This window comes from Nomascus leucogenys, unplaced genomic scaffold (assembly GCF_006542625.1).
Source record: "Nomascus leucogenys isolate Asia unplaced genomic scaffold, Asia_NLE_v1 Super-Scaffold_442, whole genome shotgun sequence".
Taxonomy (NCBI): domain Eukaryota; kingdom Metazoa; phylum Chordata; class Mammalia; order Primates; family Hylobatidae; genus Nomascus; species Nomascus leucogenys.
The window spans coordinates 80,498-100,949 of record NW_022095773.1 but is presented as its reverse complement, the minus strand read 5'-3'; the positions used below and the strand labels follow the sequence as shown (position 1 = coordinate 100,949).

Below are 20,452 nucleotides of genomic sequence, written 5' to 3'. Positions count from 1 at the left end.
TAAGTGCCCATCAACAGACGAATGGATTAAAAAAAATGTAGCATATATATACAATGGAATATTATTCAGCCGTAAAAACAAATGAAATCCTGTCATTTGTGGCAACATAAATGGAACCGGAGGTCATTATGTTAAGTGAAATAAGCCAAGCACATAAAGACAAATATCACACATTCTCACCAGCATGTGGGAGCTAAAAAAGTAGATCTCATATAGATTAAGAGTAGACTGGTGGTTACCAGAGGCTGGAAAGGGTGGTAGGGAGGGAGGAATGCAGAAAAGTTTATTAATGCATACGAACATACAGTTTGCTTAAAACAAGAAGGCCTAGTGTTAGATCAGTAGGGTAATTATAGTTTACAGTACTTTTTTTCCTTCAACTTTTATTTTTAAGTTCCGGGGTACATGTGCAGGTTATGCAGGTTTGTTACATAGGTAAACATGTGCCATGGTGGTTTGCTGCACAGATCAACCTGTCACTTAGGTATTAAGCCCAGCATCCATTAGCTATTTTCTGATGCTCTCCCTCTCCTCTAATTTACTGTACATTTAAAAACAGCTAGAAGAGAATTGAATGTTTCCAGTATAAAGAAAAGACAAATATTTAACGTGTTGGATATCCCAAGTACATTAATTTGATCTTTAAAAATTATATGAATGCACTACATTATCACATGTACCCCAAAACTATGTATATCTACCACGCCTCAATAAAATTTTTAAAAATTACCATGGGGGGGAAAAAGAGTGCTAAAGATTCTCATCTCCCACAGTTTTAAGTCAAGAATAATAGATAAATAATGTCAATAGATAATGCCTAAAATTGAAAAAATCAAGACCATCAATATAAGCATATACTTAAACATGCATAAGTATATATTTTCCTGAATTTCTTTTGTGCGCTTCTATATTAAATTTTTAAAATTTACAACCACTTCAATTGCTTTAAAGCTCCTTTCATGAGATCTAGAAATGAGACACACTTAAAAATATTAATTCTCTCTAAAAAGAAAAAATAGAAATCAGTCTCATTCTTCAAAGGGGCTTTCTAGTTTATTAAGATCAGAGTGCAAGGATGGTGAATGGCCATGCACTTGTTTCACATTTTATGTATTTCAAGAAAAAGTAGATTTGAAAGGCCAGGATAAGTGGCTCATATCTATAATCCCAGCACTTTTCAAGGCCACGCCAGTGGCTGGGGGCGGAAATGGCTCGCGCCCAGGAGTTTGATACCAGGCTGAGTAACACATGGTGACCCCATCTCTACAAAAATTTTAAAAATTAGCCAGGCATGGTAGTGCATGCTTGTGTTTCAGCTACTTAGGAAGCTGAGTTGGGAGGACTGCTTAAGCCTGGGAGATCAAGCTGCAGTGAGCTGTGACCATGCCACCAGGTCTGGGTGACAGAGTGAGACCCTGTCTCAGCCAAAAAAAAAAAAAAAAAAAGAAAAGAATAAACAGATTCAAAAGGGGGAAAAATAAAAATGTCCTTAAAATCTCTAAAGTTCTAGTTTACCACCAAAATGAAAATACTCTTTTTTCTATCAGGTCAGCAACATGAAAGTCACAGGCATCACAATCCTCTTTTGGCCCCTCTCCATGATATTATTATCAGACAAAATCCAGTCTTCTAAAAGAGTAAGTTTTTACCATCAAAATAGCAAAAATATTTTCAAAGGTACATTTTCTGTATATTTAGTAAAATATCAAAGGGCAATAAGAAAGCAAAGAAAATCTGACCTACTAAAATTAAGAGTTTATTTAGCTGTGTATATCCAAATTCCAATTTGACAAAAGCAGCCTTCATTTTTAAAAACTGAGTTCTTTAAAAGTTGATTAAAGGGAGAGATCTGAAAATTTTCACTATAAAATCAGAAGTTAGTTTCAAGACTAAAATCTTGTTTAAAATGTAAGAAACTTTTTTTTAAAAAGTACATATTTTATGATGGAAACTGCTATTGAATTATTATTGGTGAAAAAATCTAACTGTAAAAACAGTAATAAACCAGAACTATTCTTAGTTCTATTTATTCTTAGTTTACTGTCCAGTAAAAACAAGCACTATCTCTTTCTTTCCATCTATATCCACCTAGAGAAAGTATTTCAGATTGTGTGGCTCTTTAAATTCAATACCTGGCTCCATTTCTGATAAAAGATAAATACTTCCTTTTAAAACACCAAACTTTGAGCTGTTAAACCCAGAGAGTTTAAGAGAGTTAAACCAGAGAGTTTATTGAGACTGACTGATTGATTGATTGATTGATTGATTGCTTTTGAGATGGAATCTCGCTCTGTCGCCCAGGCTGGAGTGCAATGGCATGATCTCAGCTCACTGCAACCTCCACCTCCTGGGTTCAAGCGATTCTCTGCCTCAGCCTCCCGAGTACCTGGGATTACAGGTGCTTGCCACCATGCCTGGCTGACTTTTTTTTTTTTTTTTTGTATCTTCAGTAGAGACAGGGTGTTACCATGTTGGACACGCTGGTCTTGAACTCCTGACCTCAGGTAACCCGCCTACCTCAGCCTCCCAAAGTGCTGGGATTACAGGCGTGAGCCACCATGCCCAGCCTATTTATTAATTATTTAACAGCCCTAGGTATAATGTTGTTAGCTCTGCTGATTTTAAAAACACATATAGTTTAAAATAATTTCCTCACTATAAAGCAATCATGCACACTGGAATATTAAATGTTAACAGAATTATTATTTACCATATATTTCCACATATATAAATGGGAATATTCCAATAGCATTACTTTCTGTAATGATCATGTAATAACAGTTGGAAAATACCCGTTTAACAAATTGGAATCTCTCTGTTCAATTGTATGTATCAGAATATCCTTAATTTTTAGTATTTCATCCCGATAAAGAAAAAGATTTGCTCTACTATAACACCAAAAGATTAGATAGTAGGTTTTTTTCCCAAAATAATGTGCTTCTAATGTCTAAGTGCTTAAATATGAAATTTGGAGAAATTCTATTAATATTTTTTTCTGATTAATGCATTTCTTTTTTTTATTTTTCTAGGAAGTCCAATGTAATTTCACTGAAAAAAATTATTCCTTGATTCCAGCAGATATCAAGAAAGATGTTACTATACTTGATCTCAGTTATAACCAAATTACTCTTAATGGTACAGACACAAGAGTTCTACAGACATACTTTTTACTCACAGAGCTCTATTTGATTGAGAACAATGTTACTATCTTACATAATAATGGTTTTGGTAACCTCTCCAGTCTAGAAATTTTAAATATCTGTAGAAACTCCATCTATGTAATTCAACAGGGTGCATTTTTAGGCTTAAATAAACTAAAACAGTTATATCTCTGCCAAAACAAAATAGAACAACTGAATGCTGATATATTTGCACCTCTAAGAAACCTAAAACTTCTGAATCTGCAAGGCAATTTGATTAGCTAATTGGATGTACCACCACTATTTCATCTGGAATTAATAACTTTATATGGAAACCTATGGAACTGCTCTCGCAGTCTATTTAATTTGCAGAACTGGTTGAACACATCAAATGTGACATTAGGTAAGCTATCATAATTAAGCAAAACCAAAATGTGATTAACTCAATGTTCCACCACAGAACAATCTCTCATATCACATTTTAAAGAAAAGGAAGCAGCCAGGCGCAGTGGCTCAGGCCTGTAATCCCATCACTTTGGGAGGCCAAGGCAGGCGGATCACCTGAGGTCGAGAGTTTGAGACCAGCCTGGCCAACATGGTGAAACCCCATCTCTACTAAAAATACAAAAATTAGCCGGGTGTGGTGGCGCATGCCTGTAGTACAAGGTACTCGGGAGGCTGAGGTGGGAGAATCGTTTGAACCTGGGAGGCAGACGTTACAGTGAGCTGAGATCGTGCCACTGCACTCCAGCCTGGGTAACAGAGTGAAACTCTGTCTCAAAAAAAAAAAAAAAAAGGAAAGGAAACAATTTCTGTTTAAGCAAAACAGGAAGAAACACTAAAAAGTAACAGCTGCATAGATGCTCTCCTTCCCCATTACCAGGGGGAAAAATTAAGAAATTTTTTCTTTTGAGACGGAGTTTTGTTCTTATTACCCAGGCTGGAATGCATTGGCGTGATCTCAGCTCACCACAACCTCCACCTCCCAGGTTCAAGCGATTCTCCTGCCTCAGCCTCCCGAGTAGCTGGGATTACAGTCATGAGCCACCATGCCTGGCTAATTTTTTGTATTTTTGGTAGAGATGGGGTTCCTCCATGTTTGTCAGGCTGGTCTCAAACTCCCGACCTCAGGCGATCCGCCCGCCTTGGCCTCCCAAAGTGCTGGGATTACAGGCATGAGCCTACGCGCCCGGCCAGACATGTCAATGTTCTACGCATGTGAGATGATAATGTCATTTCATGTATTGTTAGCAAAGTCAATATGTAAGACTAATTTTTTCAAAGTGCTTCCTAGACTAAGTGAAAACGAGTGACCTATTTTAACTGCAAACCATACTGTGCCTGAGATCCAGATTGTAACCATGTAACCACAATATTAATAATAAAATCTACACTAATACAGATAAATAATAAAGATACTGCATTTAAGCCATATTTATAAAATAATAAACAGAAATGTGCATCATTCTTTCATTGTGTTGCTAGACAAATACAACAGGAATTTCTTATAATGCCTTTAAGAATGACAGATATGTCAAAAATTCTAGATAAAACAATTATAAAATGTTGTTAACTATTATTTTTCTCTATACTAAATCTTATTCTTTCTGATTTACTAGAAAATGAGAACATCACCATGTGTAGCTACCCCAACAGCCTGAAGAGCTACAATATCAAAACAGTACCTCATAAGGCTGAATGCCACTCAAAATTTCCTTCACCAGTAACTGAAGATCTTTATATTCATTTTCAGCCCATCAGCAATTCAACATTTAATAGCTCTTCGAACAACTTAACAAGAAATTCAGGTAATATACTGGTTCTGAATATTAACACTGCTAAATGTATCATGCTAAATAAACTGAGGTAGTTATCTTTATTTTAAATTTCTATAAAAAATGTAAAAGAAAGATTCCTCATCTCAACTAAAGATTTACAAAATATTGGTCTTCCAAACTAGGCTCTGCTAGTTACAAGCCAAATGCCATTGTGCAAATTATTTAACTTCTCTGAGCCTTTGTTTTAACTAGTCTAGTCACAAATCTTAATGAGTATAAATCAATAATGGTCTTAGGTAACAAAATTGCAAAGACAGCTATTTTGAAAAAAGAGAATTCATCCACCACACAAAATCTGTCTAAAGAAAACTACAATGTATGTTTATTTTTAATACCAATATTTAGGAGAATTAGGATATATAATTATGATTATTTTGCCAACTTAACAAATTTTCTTTCTCTCTCCTCTCTCGTATTCCATTAAAGAACATGAACCTCTTGGAAAAAGTTGGGCTTTTCTTGTTGGTGTTGTTGTCACTGTACTGATGACTTCACTTCTCATTTTTATTGCTATCAAATGCCCAATATGGTACAATATTCTGCTTAGTTATAATCATCATCGCCTGGAAGAGCATGAAGCAGAAACCTATGAAGATGGTTTTACTGGAAATCCAAGCTCTCTTTCACAGACACCAGAAACAAACTCTGAAGAAACGACAGTAATATTTGAACAATTAGATTCATTTGTGGTAGATGATGATGGATTTATTGAAGACAAATATATAGATATCCATGAATTATGTGAAGAAAATTAATTTCTTTCAAAGTTTGCTTTTTAAAACAAAGTTATCAGCTCACTCACAGTTTAGATATGGGGATTTTGCTATGTGACATACCAAAATACAGCTGGCAGGCATTCATATTAATGACAACATACACGAATATCATAAAATTATGTTCTTTGCATTGTATTGAGCAAGCAGGTCCAAATACAGTAACTGACACTCCTTGGTAGCTGACAGTTACATAGTCTACAATACTAGCACTACTATTTTTAACAGTGCTTGGGTGACCATACAGACTAGTAAAAAGGTCTAACTTATTCATGAATTAAAATGAATGGATTCTCATATTAACATAGATATTTGACATAATATGTATTAAATTATACTAATGTTTCAATCAGTAAAGAAATAAAAGTTTAGGATTTATTAATATATGGAAGTCAAAGTGAGGAACAGAGATAGCTTAAATAATACACTAAGATTGATTTTACGCTCACAGAATAAACTCACAGAGTTGGAAAATATTTTTTTGAAATGCTTCCTGAAATAGCACAATAAATTTCCTTAAAATTTCATAGCAATTTAAAGCACAAGCACAATGTTCAGGCATAATCCCTAATAAGTAACTATTGATTCTGGTTATAAAGAAAGGCTGTCACCATAATGCAGGATCACTACAGTTTAATGGCATAGTGGCTTCCGAGGTGGGCATCACAATTATCTATAAATCTTGTTTTAAAAATACATATTTCTACCTCTCTCTGGGAGATTTTTATTCAAATTGGTCTGTGCTGACACCAAGGAATCTTCATGTGGTCCACGGACAGCTATTTCTATCTATTCAGTAGATAGAGCAATGTTTCCCAAATTGTTTCTCTAGAATACTAATTTCCAGAGAGACATTCACAAGTATTTACAGGAGAAGAAAGAGGTACATGGTCAAATAAGTATAGGAAAAACTAGTAGTTTAAAAAAGGTGAAACAAGATTCTTTTTCTTTTTTTTTTTGAGACGAAGTCTCGCACTGTTGCCCAGGCTGGACTGCAGTGGCGCAATCTCAGATCACTGCAACCTCCGCCTCCCGGGTTCAAGCAATTCTTCTGTCTCAGCCTCCCGAGTAGTTGGCAGTACAGGTGCACACCACCATGCCCGGCTAATTTCTGTATTTTTAGTAGACACAGGGTTTCACAATGTTGGCCAGGCTGGTCTCGAACGCCTGACCTCATGATCCACCCGCCTCGGCCTCCCAAAGTGCTGGGATTACAGGCGTGGACCACCGTGCCTGGCCAAGATTCTTTACAATAGGATTTATGCAAAACTTTACTAAGCTAAACTGCTCTCTGATTATTCAAGAGCAAAGTATTACAAATTTCTCAAACTTACTTGACAACAAAACCCATTTTTTGAGTTACATCTACTAAGAGCTCGTAGTTCAATAACATTCCAAAGAACATAGTTTGGAAAACACTGGTCTATAGGCTATAAGAGGAAGGGTCTAAAGAAAATTATTTGCCAAGTCCTTATAATCAACTGGCTACAATCAAAATTTGATAATTTATCAATGCAAACAGTACATTAAAAACTGTAGCACGATCTATAATTTTTACCTTCATATGCAGAGAAATTAAGAATTTACATCTTTTACAAATAAGTCTATCTCTGAAACACTGAAATATATTGATGGGTGAAATAATATTTCTGGTATTTTCTTCATTATAACACGTGGAATGGAACAGTGGCTAGAGGTATGGATGGAGCAAGGTCGAATATGAGCTGATGGAGCTGGGAGCTAAATAAGGGTATAATATGCTATTTCTGTGTATGTTGAGTATGGTATAGTATGCTATTTCTGTGTATGTTCAAATTGTTTATGTATATAATAAAGTTTTAAAAATTTGTATGTACTTGACAATTCCTTAGAAAAAAGAGACTAAAATAAAATAGATCTATGTCATAATCTATAGAAGTCATTTTAAAAGTTACATAATTAGTAAATTCAATACAAATGTCTACTGAGAGAAAATAAAAACTAGGATGATATACCTGTAAAACAGAAGAACTTACTAATTTATAATACATATTTGCTTATGTTTACAGACACGTGTTTTCAACAAAGGATATTAAGTATATTATGCCTAATGTTTCTTTATATATCAATTATACTTTGTTTTAAACCTTAATTATAAGAATGAGATGATTATAGGAACATAAAATATCTTTTTCTAAACAATGTATCATTCTGCTAAATTATTTCCTAATTATAAGATGCAAATATTAATATTTGAGAAATGTAGCAAAATGAAATATAATTGCAAATGAGCAAAGACTACACTTAACCTTTTATATTCAAGGGCGTCTATTGAATATGGGGTATTCAATAAATATCTGACTACACAAAGAAAAATAAATGGGTATAAAATTATAATTACATATATTTTCACAGGACAACTGATCTTGACTAATACTAACTAGAAAGTGCAGGATTAGAAGAGAATCATTAGTTCAAGCAAGACTGTGAAACCGAATTAAAGCCAGGTGTCTTACATATTGTTGTAGTAATATATTGAGGCTGTTTCTTATAACCAACTTTTTATAGACGAGTTTTCCATAATAAACCAGATGGTCAGACCACACTAAATGGTTGTACTGAAAGAGAAGAGAATGAAAACAGAAGCTTTTTATACCTGTCTTCTCGAGGTATGGCATTTCTTGGTCACTCTGAATGTGTAGAGTCAAGATAGATCTTTGTGTTATTGAGATGTTGGCCATCTGGTTAACACAAGAAATAAATCTATCCTACTGCTGTATAGAAAAGTAACTTTCATAACAATAATTTTTGTTTTTTTTTTTTTTTTTGAGATGAAGTCTCGCTCTGTCACCCAGGCTGGAGTGTAGTGGCGCAATCTCGGCTTACTGAACCCTCCGCCTCCTGGGTTCAAGTGATTCGCGTGCCTCAGCCTCCTGAGTAGCTGGGATTACAGGCATCTGCCACCTCACCCAGCTAATTTTTATATTTTTAGTAGAGACAGGGTTTCGCCATGTTGGCCAGGCTGGTCTTGAACTCCTGACCTCAGGTGATCCACCCGCTTCAGCCTCCAAAAGTACTGGGATTACAGGCATGAGCCACTGCACCTGGCCAATTTTTGTTCTTAATTTCAATTTCTGCCTAAAACAGACAAGAGAACCAATTTCGCTCAGCCTCAATTACAAATTACAGACAGAGTTTTTAAATGGTTTGGATGTATCTTCAGGAAAAATTACCATATTTGAAGATTTTCCTTAATCAAAAAAACCAAACAGATGTAAAACTCTATGACATTCTTCAACTTTTGCTCTTGAAATTATGTTTTCAGATGAAATATCTGTAAAATACGTAAATATAATATTTAAATCCTGACCTAGGTATTATATAACTTTGAGATAAATGATGAAATAAATGAGAACTTAAATGTTCTAAACTCTTTAAGGCCTTCAGGGGATTATAGCTTATATATTTCTCTTTTTTTTTTTTTTTTTTTTTTTTTTTTGAGACAGAGTCTCGCTCTGTCGCCAGGCTGGAGTGCAGTGACACAATGGCGCGATCTCAGCTAACTGCGACCTCTGCCTCCCAGGTTCAAGTGATTCTCCTGCTTCAGTCTCCCGAGTAGCTGGGACTACAGGCCCATGCCACCATGCCCAGCTAATTTTTGTATTTTTAGTAGAGATATGGTTTTACCGTGTTGGCCAGGATGGTCTTGATCTCCTGACCTCATGATCCACCCACCTCGGCCCCCCAAACTGCTGAGATTACAGGTGTGAACCACCACACTGGCCTATAGCTTATATATTTCTTATTCTTTGAAGTACCTAAGAGAGTATCTTATATATAGTAAATGATAAATATTTGCTAAATGGATTAAAACCAGGATAACAAAAAAAAAAGGAACGTTTTCAAGTAAGAGCTTGGTTACCATGAACAAAATTTTCCTTGTGAAAGGAAAAAGACTGCTAGTATTTTGAGTTTATAAGGTATCACTTTACAGCAGCATCAAATGATAGATGGTGGCCGGGTATAATGGTTCACGCCTGTAATCCCAACACTTGAGGAAGCCAAGGTAGGAGGACTGCTTGAGACCAGGAGTTTGAGACTAGCCTGAGCAACGTAATAAGACCCCGTCTCCACAAGAAACAAAAAATTGGCTGGGCATAGTGGCATGCACCCATAGTCTCAGCTACTTGGAGGGCTGAGGCAACATCACTTGAACCCAGGAGTTCAAGGCTGCAGTGAGCCATGAGCACGCCACTTCAATTCAGCAAGGGCAACAGAGCAAAACTCTACTTAAAAAAAAAAAGACAGGGGAAAAGAGATTCTTGTTTTTAGTCAACAGAAGAATTACATTTATCTTTCAAATGTTTTATCAGTATATTTTAACATCTATCCAACATCAAATATTTACTGTTTTATGCAGAGGTAACAAGAGTGTATTTGGTGTTACTGAATTTTGGTAATTGAATATGGTAATTTGGGTTATTATTGTCTTTGCTCTCAAAGAGACTAATATTAACAAATTTCTGGGAGAGAATGTGCTTGTATGTGTATTTACACAACATAGCTCATTGTCTGTGTTTGTGTTGCCTTAGAATAAATAATTCAGGAATAAAATTTGTGTTGGTTCTAAATTAATTATTCTTCATCAACTTTTTGACCTTAGAACCAACACAAGTTTTATTCTTGAATCATTCAGGATTTTATCTGAGTATCCCTAGTTAACTTAACCTGTGCATACCCAGCCTAGAATATGGACCCATCCCAAACAACTGACAAAACACAAATAAGTTAACTACATCACATCTATTATTATCTTTGTAGGCATTACTCCCACTGCCACAATTACTTTATTTCCAGCGTTAGCTGGTATTTAGTCTTTAGACAGGTTATATATAAAGATACACATATAATCTATATACGATATAGATTGCTAATATAACTATTAAATATCAATGCTAATGAAATAATGTAAATAGCTTCCTAATGAATAATGTGTCTTTCACTAGACTGGGGATGAAACACCAAAATTCAAATTAGTTAAAAGCCCAGGTTAAAACTAAAAATAGTAGATATAAAGATGTTCTTATCCATCGTAAGTTTTCAGCTCCTAGCAGCATAAATCCTATTTATATAAGTTATGTAGTAATAGTCTTTATACAGAATTTAGCTATTTAATGGTAAATGAAGATAACAGAAGTATAAGCAACAAAACTTGTGTTGTAAATATTTTTAAATGAAAAAGGCAATGGGGAAATTGTTAAGAAAATTTACAAGGAAATAACGGATCACAACTTAAACTACCTAATAAAGCTTACTCATGAATCTGATTTTTAACTTAGCTATACTTACGCTTGTCTTTCAGTAAATATGACATCTATACTTTGTGTTTCTCGATCATTTTGAGCTTTAAGCTGAATAAAGTTAACACACAAGTTAGTAAGAAATAAATATTAAACCAAATTTTTTCTTTGTAGGTTGTTTTGGCTACGAACTAAATGAGAAATTATTATAATTATCCTAGTGCCACATACAAAGTTTAAGAAGAAAAATAAATTGTCTCATTTAACAAACAATATCAGATTTTTAAAAAGTCTTTTTAAGAAGCATTGTAATCTTATACCAAAAATATGCAGTTCTTCAGTGATCTGTCAAATAATTCAATGTAAATTCAATTTATGTAAACAGCATTCAAAGAATGTATTGAGTGTTCAATAAATATTTGATTAGTAATATGTTAAATTCAGAACCACCACAAGTTTTATTCCTGAACCATTCAGGATATTATCTGAGTACACCTAATTAACTCTACCTGTGCTCACCCAGCCTAGAAAATGGACCCCCCATCCCAAACAACTGACAAAACACATAAGGTTTTTACTTTTTATATCTGGCATTGAAATAAGATTCTTAGTTAGTGAATTCTCTTGTGTTCTAAAGCTAAAAGTAACTAAATTATCATGGTTTTAGAACCCCAAATTTAGAGGGGTCATTTTATAAATCCTATGTCTTCATAGAATAGTCTTTACTCATGTAAATAAATTATAAACCATATAAATTGTATGTTATTTTCATCCAAATGCTTATAATCAAAATAAGCTAGCTATTAACTTATTGTTTTCTACCAAATAATCTAAGAACATTGAATACAAATTTGTTTTTGTTTTATTTTAGAATCAGAGGTACATGTGCAGGTTTGTTACATGGATATATTGTATAATGGTAAGGTTTGGGCTTCTAGTGAACCCATCACCCAAATAATGAACACTGTACCCGCTAGGTAATTTTTCCACCCTTATTGCCCTCCTATACCATCCCCCTTTTTGGAGTCCCCAGTGTTATGTCCATGTTAAACACAAATTCTCATTTACCAATCAAAAATTAATATTTTATGTCTGGAGTCATATCTATTCATTTTTCTCCACTGGTGACAAAACTATGTAAAGTTATCATTTGTCACATTGAGTATTCATCAACATTTGTGCTTAAACTAATATTGTAAACTAATATATATAAGGAAATGTAGATGGCACTCCCTAACTAATGTTGCACGTTGACACCAGTTCAAACACAGTAGACAGTCACTAAATATCCATTTAGGAAAGCCAACCAACAGGAAGAAAATTTAAAAGAGCAACTAAGGGAGCTCAAGGAATACATAATAGTGGTATTTACAATCAGAGTAATATTCATCTCTATAGCACTTAAGGTTTTATCAAACTATTTCTAGATATAAATGCTGTGTTTTGTAGGATATGACTTACATAGATCAATTTGCTTATATTTATAAATTTTCTTACCATATTGTAATCATGCATTACTTCTTCCATTTCAGTGTTGGTATTAAGTTTATCTACCAACTAAAAACAAAAATACAAACAAATAAACACCACTTTGTTAGTCTTTACACATGTTCTCTATAATTAATAATATAGGTATTCAGTCTTACAAATAATGAGTAGTAACTTAAGTATTAATACTTTTGAATATTTTCTGTTTTAAGATAAAAACAAATATTGAGCTACCTAAGTAAGCATATATTATGCACCTGTGCAATAAACAAATTACATTTTTAAAATGGATAAATGAGCAGTAACAAACTACTCTTCCTGCATATTGTACCTTGTGGACCTTTGCCTGCTCTGAAAAGATGGCTGAGCTTATAAACAAGGGTCTGGAACAGACAAGAGTTTTGGAAAGATCTATCACTCTCTCCTCCTCTGCCAACATCCCCAAGGAGAGAGGAGTGTTAGTAGATTTACAAATTTACACTAGTAAGCCGGGCTCGGTGGCTCAGGCCTATAATCCCAGCACTTTGGGAGGCTGACGCGGGCAGATCACCTGAGGTCAGGAGTTTAAGAACAGCCTGACCAACGTGGAGAAACCCCGTTTCTACTAAAACTACAAAATTAGCCAGGAGTGGTGGCACATGCCTGTAATCCCAGCTACTAGAGAGACTGAGGCAGGAGAATCGCTTGAACCCGGGAGGCGGAGGTTGCAGTGAGCCGAGATCGCGCCACTGCACTCCAGCCTGGGCAACAAAAGCGAAATTCCATCTCAAAAAAAACCCAAAACAAAACAAAACAAAACAAAAAACAAATTTACACTAGTAAAAACGTAAAAAGATGTTCTTTATCTTCTAATAATTAAAAAAAAAATCAACAGGGCTTGCACAGATGAAACAGTAGTAAGCCTACTTCAAAAAGTTAGGCAAGGATATCAGTTGTCAACATAGGGTATTTACCTAGTGTCAAACACTATTACATATGTATTAATTTTTACAATTACTGTATGAAGCAGATATGATTGTACACATTTTACAGAAAAAGAAATTTAGCAAGCAATAGAGCCAGAATGTGAACAGGTCTACCAAAAGCTAACTATTTGGGTATAAGGTATATCACATTTTTCATTTATGATATAAATAAGTGCTAATAAGACCTAACATTTATTGAGTGCTAACTATATGTCAGATACCCAGCTAACTGCTCTGTATCAGATATTAGCTCATTAAGTCTATAAATAGCATATTTTACATGGTAGTATTTTTATATGAATATGCCTAATTTGTTCTAGCATAACTAAAACTCCCTTTCATCTAATGTCATTTCATACCTTTAAAAACTACTTTTCTCGGCCGGGCGCGGTGGCTCATGCCTGTAATCCCCATACTTTGGGAGGCTGAGGCGGGCGGATCACGAGGTCAGGAGTTCAAGACCAGCCTGGCCAACATGGTGAAACCCCTTCTCTGCTAAAAATACAAAAATTAGCCAGACACCTGTAATCCCAGCTACTCAGGAGCACGCCTGTAATCCCAGCTGGTGGCGCGCACCTGTAATCCCAGCTACTCAGGAGGCTGAAGCAGGATAATCACTTGAACCCAGGAGGCAGAAGTCACAGTGAGCCAAGATCACGCCACTGCACTCCGGCCTGGATGACAGAGCGAGACTCCATCTCAAGAAAAACAAAAAAACAAAAAAAAACTATTTTTCTCATATTTAAAACATAACATTATTTACTAAAGAAAATCCCAGTGAATAATGGGCTCTACAAAATGTTTGCGATTAATTGTGTAGTCCAGCAAATTTAAGAATTATAAGAGGGCTGGGTGCAATGGCTCATGCTTATAATCCCAGCACTTTGGGAAGCTGAAGCAGGAGGATCACTTGAGCCCAGGAGTTCAAGACCATCGTGGGCAACACAGCAAGACCCCGTCTCTCCAAAAAATTTAAAAATTAGCCAGGCATGGTGGCATGCACCTGTAGTCCCAGCTACTTGGGAGGCTGATGCAGGAAGATCACTTGTGCCCAGGAGTTTGAGGCTGCAGTGAACTACAATCATGCCACCGCACTTCAGCCAGGGCAACAGAGCAAGACCCTATCTCTAAAAAAATTAAAAAATTAAAATAGTCCAGGCACAATGACTCAAGCCTGTAATCCCAGCACTTTGGGAGACCAAGGTGGGCAGATCACTTGAGCCCATGAGTTTGAGACCAGTATGGGCAACATGGCCAAATCTCATCTCAACAAAAAATACAAAAAATTAGCCTGGTGTGATGGCATGTGCCTGTAGTCCCAGCTGCTTGGGAGGCTGAGGTGGGAGGATCAATTGAGCTCAGAAAGTCTAGGCTGCAGCGAGCCATGATTGAGCCACTGCATTCCAGCTCGGGCGACAGAGCAAGACTGTCTTGAAAAAAAACAAAAAAACAAAAAACAAAACAAAAAAACAAACAAAACCCACCACCACCACCAATAACAACAAAAAAAAACAAAAATAAAAGGTTACGCTATAATCAGCAAAATTTTTGATAAGCACAAGGTAACACTATCAAGTAGGTATATCATAACTTATCCTAACCATTATGATAGAATGTTTATTCCTTGTAACACTATTTCTTAATAAGGGTAGTGAGATAAAAATTTGTCTTTTTCATTAAATCCAGACATCACTGCTGCTAAAGCAACTGAAGAGTTAGAAAAAAGAAAATTCTGACACTAGAAATTTTCATGGGGCCAATATCACCCAAGGACTGAGCAGTTATCAATACTGCCAGGGGGATTGTTTCTTCTCAAAGTCCACAGGTACAAGCATCTTTGGTGGAGCTATATCATGTTATATACTCTATTTTGACAATGTACACAATATTTCAAGTAAAACATAGAGATGGTGGCAATCTGTATGTTAAATAATTAAATTTTAAAATTTTCAAGATGACAACACTCGATAAAAAACGTGTTTTTAAAGCAATGATCACTGATAGGACCAATAAATTTTAGCTACTTTTAAAATTATGTAAATTATTATTTTCATATATTTTAGGGAGAAAAGCATGTGTGCATTTGTGTATGTGTCAGTAAACGTATTTTACAAAAAACAAAGGAAGAATATATATTAATCTGTTAAGCCAAGTTATTTCTGGGGAGGGAAATGAAGCAGAAGGTAAAGGGATACTTTATTTGTTGTATTTTTTATGGTTTCATCTTTAACAATAAGTATGTATTCATGTATTATTTGATGTTTTAAATAATAAATTAATAAATATATTTTTTCATCAAATGTTTTATTCTTTTTGAAATTTTTGAAATTTTTATTTTAGGTTCAGGGGTACATGTGCAGGTTTGTTTTACAGATAAACTGTCATGGGGGTTTGTTGTGCAGATTATTTCATAACCTAGGTAACTAAGCTAATACCCATTAGTTATTTTTTCTGATCCTTTCCCTCCTTCCAGCCTCCAACCTCAAGTAGATCCCAGCATCTGTTGTTCCCATCTATGTGTTATCATTTAGCTCCCACTGGTAAGAGAGAACATGCAGTCTTTGGTTTTCTTTTCCTGCGTTAGTTTGCTAAGGATAATGACCTCCAGCTCCATCCATGTTCCTGCAAGGGACATGATCTTTTTCTTTTTTATGACCGTATAGTATTTCATGGTATATGTACCACATTTTCTTTACCCAGTCTGCCACCGATGGGCATTTAGGTTGATTCCATGTCTTTGCTACTGTGTGCTCCAATGAACACACATGTGCATGTGTCTTTATGGTAAAATGATTTATATTCCTTTGGGTATACATCCAGTAATGGGATTGATGGGCTGAATGGTAGTTCTGTTTTCAGCTTTTTGAGGAATCGCCACACTGCTTTCACAGTGGTTGAACTAATTTACACTCTCACCAACAGTATATAAGCATTCCCTTTTCTCTGCAACTTCACCAGCATCTGTTATGTTTGACTTCTTAGTAATAGCCATTCTAACTGGTGTGAGATGGTATCTCATTATTCTTTTGATTTGCATTTCCCTAACGATCAGTGATGATGAGCTTCTTTTCATATGCTTGTTGGCTGCGTGTTTGTCTTCTTTTGAAAAGTATCTTTGCATGTCCTTTGCCTACTAATGTATTTTTAAAGCAGTAGTAAAAACTAATGAAAATATTCTCTTAGAAAAGATAAAATACCATGTTGTAGTCTGCTAGTTGTCCTTGAAGCTCTTTTATTTCAACAGCTAAAGTCTCAGCCCTGCAAGCATAAAATAAATACATTCATAAATATGTACATACAAATATACATAAGAAAATGAACATTACAAACAATATGGATAGCTACAAATTTAGTATTATAAGTACAAACTACTGACTGAATACTGAATACTTATTACTCACCTCTTTTCATATGACAAATATACTGAATTCTCTTGATTGTACATTTCTATTCCCTTCTGAAGTTTATTAACTTCAGGTGTAAGTTCACTTATTTTACTTCTATTAGAGAAGAAATAAGAATGTCAGCAATACTTTTAATCCAAAAAACTCTAGTTAAGCAAAATTTAAACTTTCCATTAATATGTAATAATAATATAAATAGTTTTGTGAAATTAACTAAAAGAATGCAAAAAGTTTAGGTGGCTTATTTCATTAAGAATGAGGTATATTCCGGCTGGGTGCGGTGGCTCAAGCCTGTAATCCCAACACTTTGGGAGGCCGAGGCAAGCAGATCACGTGAGGTCAGGAGTTCAAGACAAGCCTGGCCAACATGGTGAAACCCCATCTCTACTCAAAATACAAAAATTAGCTGGGCATGGTGGCACACGCCTGTAGTCCCAGCTACTAGGGAGGCTGAGGCAGGAGAATAGCTTAAACCTGGGAGGTGGAGACTGTAGTGAGCTGAGATCATGCCACCACACTCCAGACTGGGAGACAGAAGGAGACTCCATCTCAGAAAAAAAAAAAAAAAGAATGAGGTATATCCCATCCTATTCTACTCAACTGATGAGAAACTGACATAGATTCATTGACAAAGATGAAATAGAACCAGAATGAAAGCCTGGTCAAACTAGTACAAGCCACAGGCAGATGTAGGTGCTTAACTGTCATCATCACAGCTGCTACTACCCTCTAGAGCACAGCTTCTCAACAGTAGCACTAATGACATTTTGGGTCAGTGATTAGCACTTCCTGTTGAGCACTATCTTGTACACTGTAGGATGTTTACCAGCATCCTGGATCTGAGTATCAGTAGCACTTCCTCCAGCCTCACTTGTGACAACCAGAAACATGTATAGAAATTGCCAAATGTTCCCCGGGGGCAAAATCACCACCAGTTGAGAACCACTGCTCTAGAGCCAGACAATTACACAAATAGCTAGAACTATTCTTTGATGTGGAAGCACAAATCCTGGGGGAGAAAGGCAATGCAATCATTAGGAATAACTACATTTCCTTTCCTTCTTTTGATTAAAAAGTGGCTGAATGTCAGAGATACTAAACAACTGATGGCCTTACTATCTTTCTTACTACTCTTAGCTTTGAGAACAGATGGGGGGAAACCATACTTTTCTTTATTGCCTTCTGGGAGTTTGAGACTCAATAGGATCCAGGTAACTGAGAAATAAAAGAAAACAGGGCTTTCAGGGCATGATGGGAGGGTGGATTAAACAAAAGAGAAATAAAAGAGAAAGAAGATACAAATAATGTGCCAAAAAGAAAATAAGGTAAAATGAGAAGATGGAGATAGAACAGTAGAACAAGTAAGTGGAAAAATAGTAAGAATAAGAAAAAGTCATTGATTTAAAGATGCATCCCCAGAGACATACAACAAAAGTTTATGATGCCGAGTGTGGCAGCTCACGCCTGTAATCCCAGCACTTTGAAAGGCATAGGCAGGTGCATAACCTGAGGTCAGGAGTTCAAGACTAGCCTGGCCAAAATGGTGAAACCCCCATCTCTACTAAAAATACAAAAATTAGGTCAAGCACAGTGGCTCACTCCTATAATCCCAGCACTCTAGGAGGCCAAGGTGGGCAGATCACCTGAGGTTGGGAGTTCGAGACCAGCCTGACCAACATGGAGAAACCCTGTCTGAACTAAAAATACAAAATTAGCTGGGCATGATGGCGTACACCTGTAATCCCAGCTACTCGGGAGGCTGAGGCAGGAGAATCACTTGAACCCAGGAGGCAGAGGTTGCAATGCCAGAGATCAGGCCATTGCACTCCAGCCTGGGCAACAAGAGCAAAACTCTGTCTCAAAAAAAAAAAATACAAAAATTAGCCAAGTGTGGTGGCAGGCACCTGTAATCTCAGCTACTCGCAGATTACAGGCACGAGGCTGAGGCAAGAGAATCACTTGAATCCGGGGGGCAGAAGTTGCAGTGACATGAGATCCCATCATTGCACTCCAGCTTGGGTGACAAGCAAAACTCCATCTCAAAAAAAAAAAAAAGCTTATGAAGTAATTAAAATTAGGCCACATTGGTAGCAACTGACCAAATACATACTTATGTGAAACTTACTGATTAATATAACATAAATAAGTATACATATTTTCCCTTTCTTATTAGATGTAGCTGGTAACATTTTAATGATATGAGTAACACATTTCAGATTAATTACTGAAAAAAAACAAAAAAGATTATTCTTGGCCAGGCACGGTGGCTCATGCCTATAATTTCAGCACTTTGGGAGGCCGAGGCAGGTGCATCACTCGAGGTCAGGAGTTTAAGACCAGCCTGGCCAATATGGTGAAAGCCCATCTCTACTAAAAAACACAAAAATTAGCCAGGCATGGTGGCGCATACCTGTAGTCCCAGCTACTCAGGAGGCTGAGGCAGGAGAATGGCTTAAACCCGGAAGGCAGGGGTTGCAGTGAGCTGAGATCACACCACTGCACTCTAGCCTGGGTGACAGAGTGAGACTCTGTCTCAAAAAAAAAAAAAAAAAATTATTATTATCATTAGATGAAAAAAGTGAACTTTTAAAATGCTACAAGGGGTTGGGCGCGGTGGCTCATGCCTGTAATCCCAGCACTTTGGAAGGCTGAGATGGGCGGATCATTTGAGGTCAGGAATTCAAGACAAGCCTGGCTGACATGGTGAAATGCCACCTGTACTAAAAACACACACAAAAAATTAGGTGGGCATGGTGGCACACGCCTGTAATCCCAGCTACTTGGGAAGCTGAGGCAGGAGAATTGCTTAAACCTGGGAGACAGAGGTTGCAGTCAACCGAGATCATGCCACTGCACTCCGGCCTGAACTACAGAACAAGACTCTGTCTCAAAAAAAAAAAATGCTATGAGGCCAGGTGTGGTGGTAGCTTATGCCTATAATCCCAGCACTTTGGGAAGCTGAGGCAGGAGGATCACTTGAACCCAGGAGTTCAAGGTTGCAGTGAGCTGTGATCATGCCACTGCACTCCAGCCTGGGCAACAGAGTAAGACTCTGTCTCTAAAATATAAATAAAATAAAATAAGTATGCTATGGTTTCAATGTTTGTGTCCCTCTGAAATTCATATCAAAACTTAATCTCTGGCCGGGCACGGTGGCTCACGCCTGTAATCTCAGCACTTTGGGAGGCCGAGGCGGGTGGATCACGAGGTCAGGAGATCGAGACCACGGTGAAACCCCGTCTCTACTAAAAATGCAAAAAATTAGCTGGGCACGGTGGCGGACGCCTGTAGTCCCAGCTACTCAGGAGGCTGAGGCAGGAGAATGGCGTGAACCTGGGAGGCGGAGCTTGCAGTGAGCCGAGATCGCGCCACTGCACTCCAGCCTGGGTGACAGAGAGACTCCGTCTCAAGAAAAAAAAAAAAAAAACAAAAAAACCTTAATCTCTAATGCAATAGTATTAAGAGGTAGGGACTTTAGGAAGTAATATCTGCCCCCATGGATGGGATTAGTGCCTTATAAAAGGGGTGAAGGAAACTAGCGAGGCATCTTTTGCCCTTCCACTCT

General features: G+C 36.6%; 2 protein-coding genes across 2 annotated transcripts in view; one reads left to right on the top strand and one right to left on the bottom strand.

The window, feature by feature from the left end:
- Positions 1 to 20,452, bottom strand: part of LOC100607937 (intraflagellar transport protein 74 homolog) — a 105,910-nt gene that overhangs the window by 66,533 nt on the left and 18,925 nt on the right. Inside the window, 4 exon segments of the mRNA XM_030808371.1 lie at positions 11,080 to 11,141; positions 12,528 to 12,587; positions 16,681 to 16,741; positions 16,885 to 16,983. Of these exon segments, the coding sequence (XP_030664231.1) occupies positions 11,080 to 11,141; positions 12,528 to 12,587; positions 16,681 to 16,741; positions 16,885 to 16,983 (282 nt within the window).
- LOC100584184 (leucine-rich repeat-containing protein 19) lies at positions 1,557 to 8,110 on the top strand. The gene is given in 4 exon segments (XM_003271934.2): positions 1,557 to 1,637; positions 3,030 to 3,543; positions 4,760 to 4,948; positions 5,405 to 8,110. Coding segments are annotated over 4 exon segments (1,113 nt in total). The 3' UTR covers positions 5,734 to 8,110.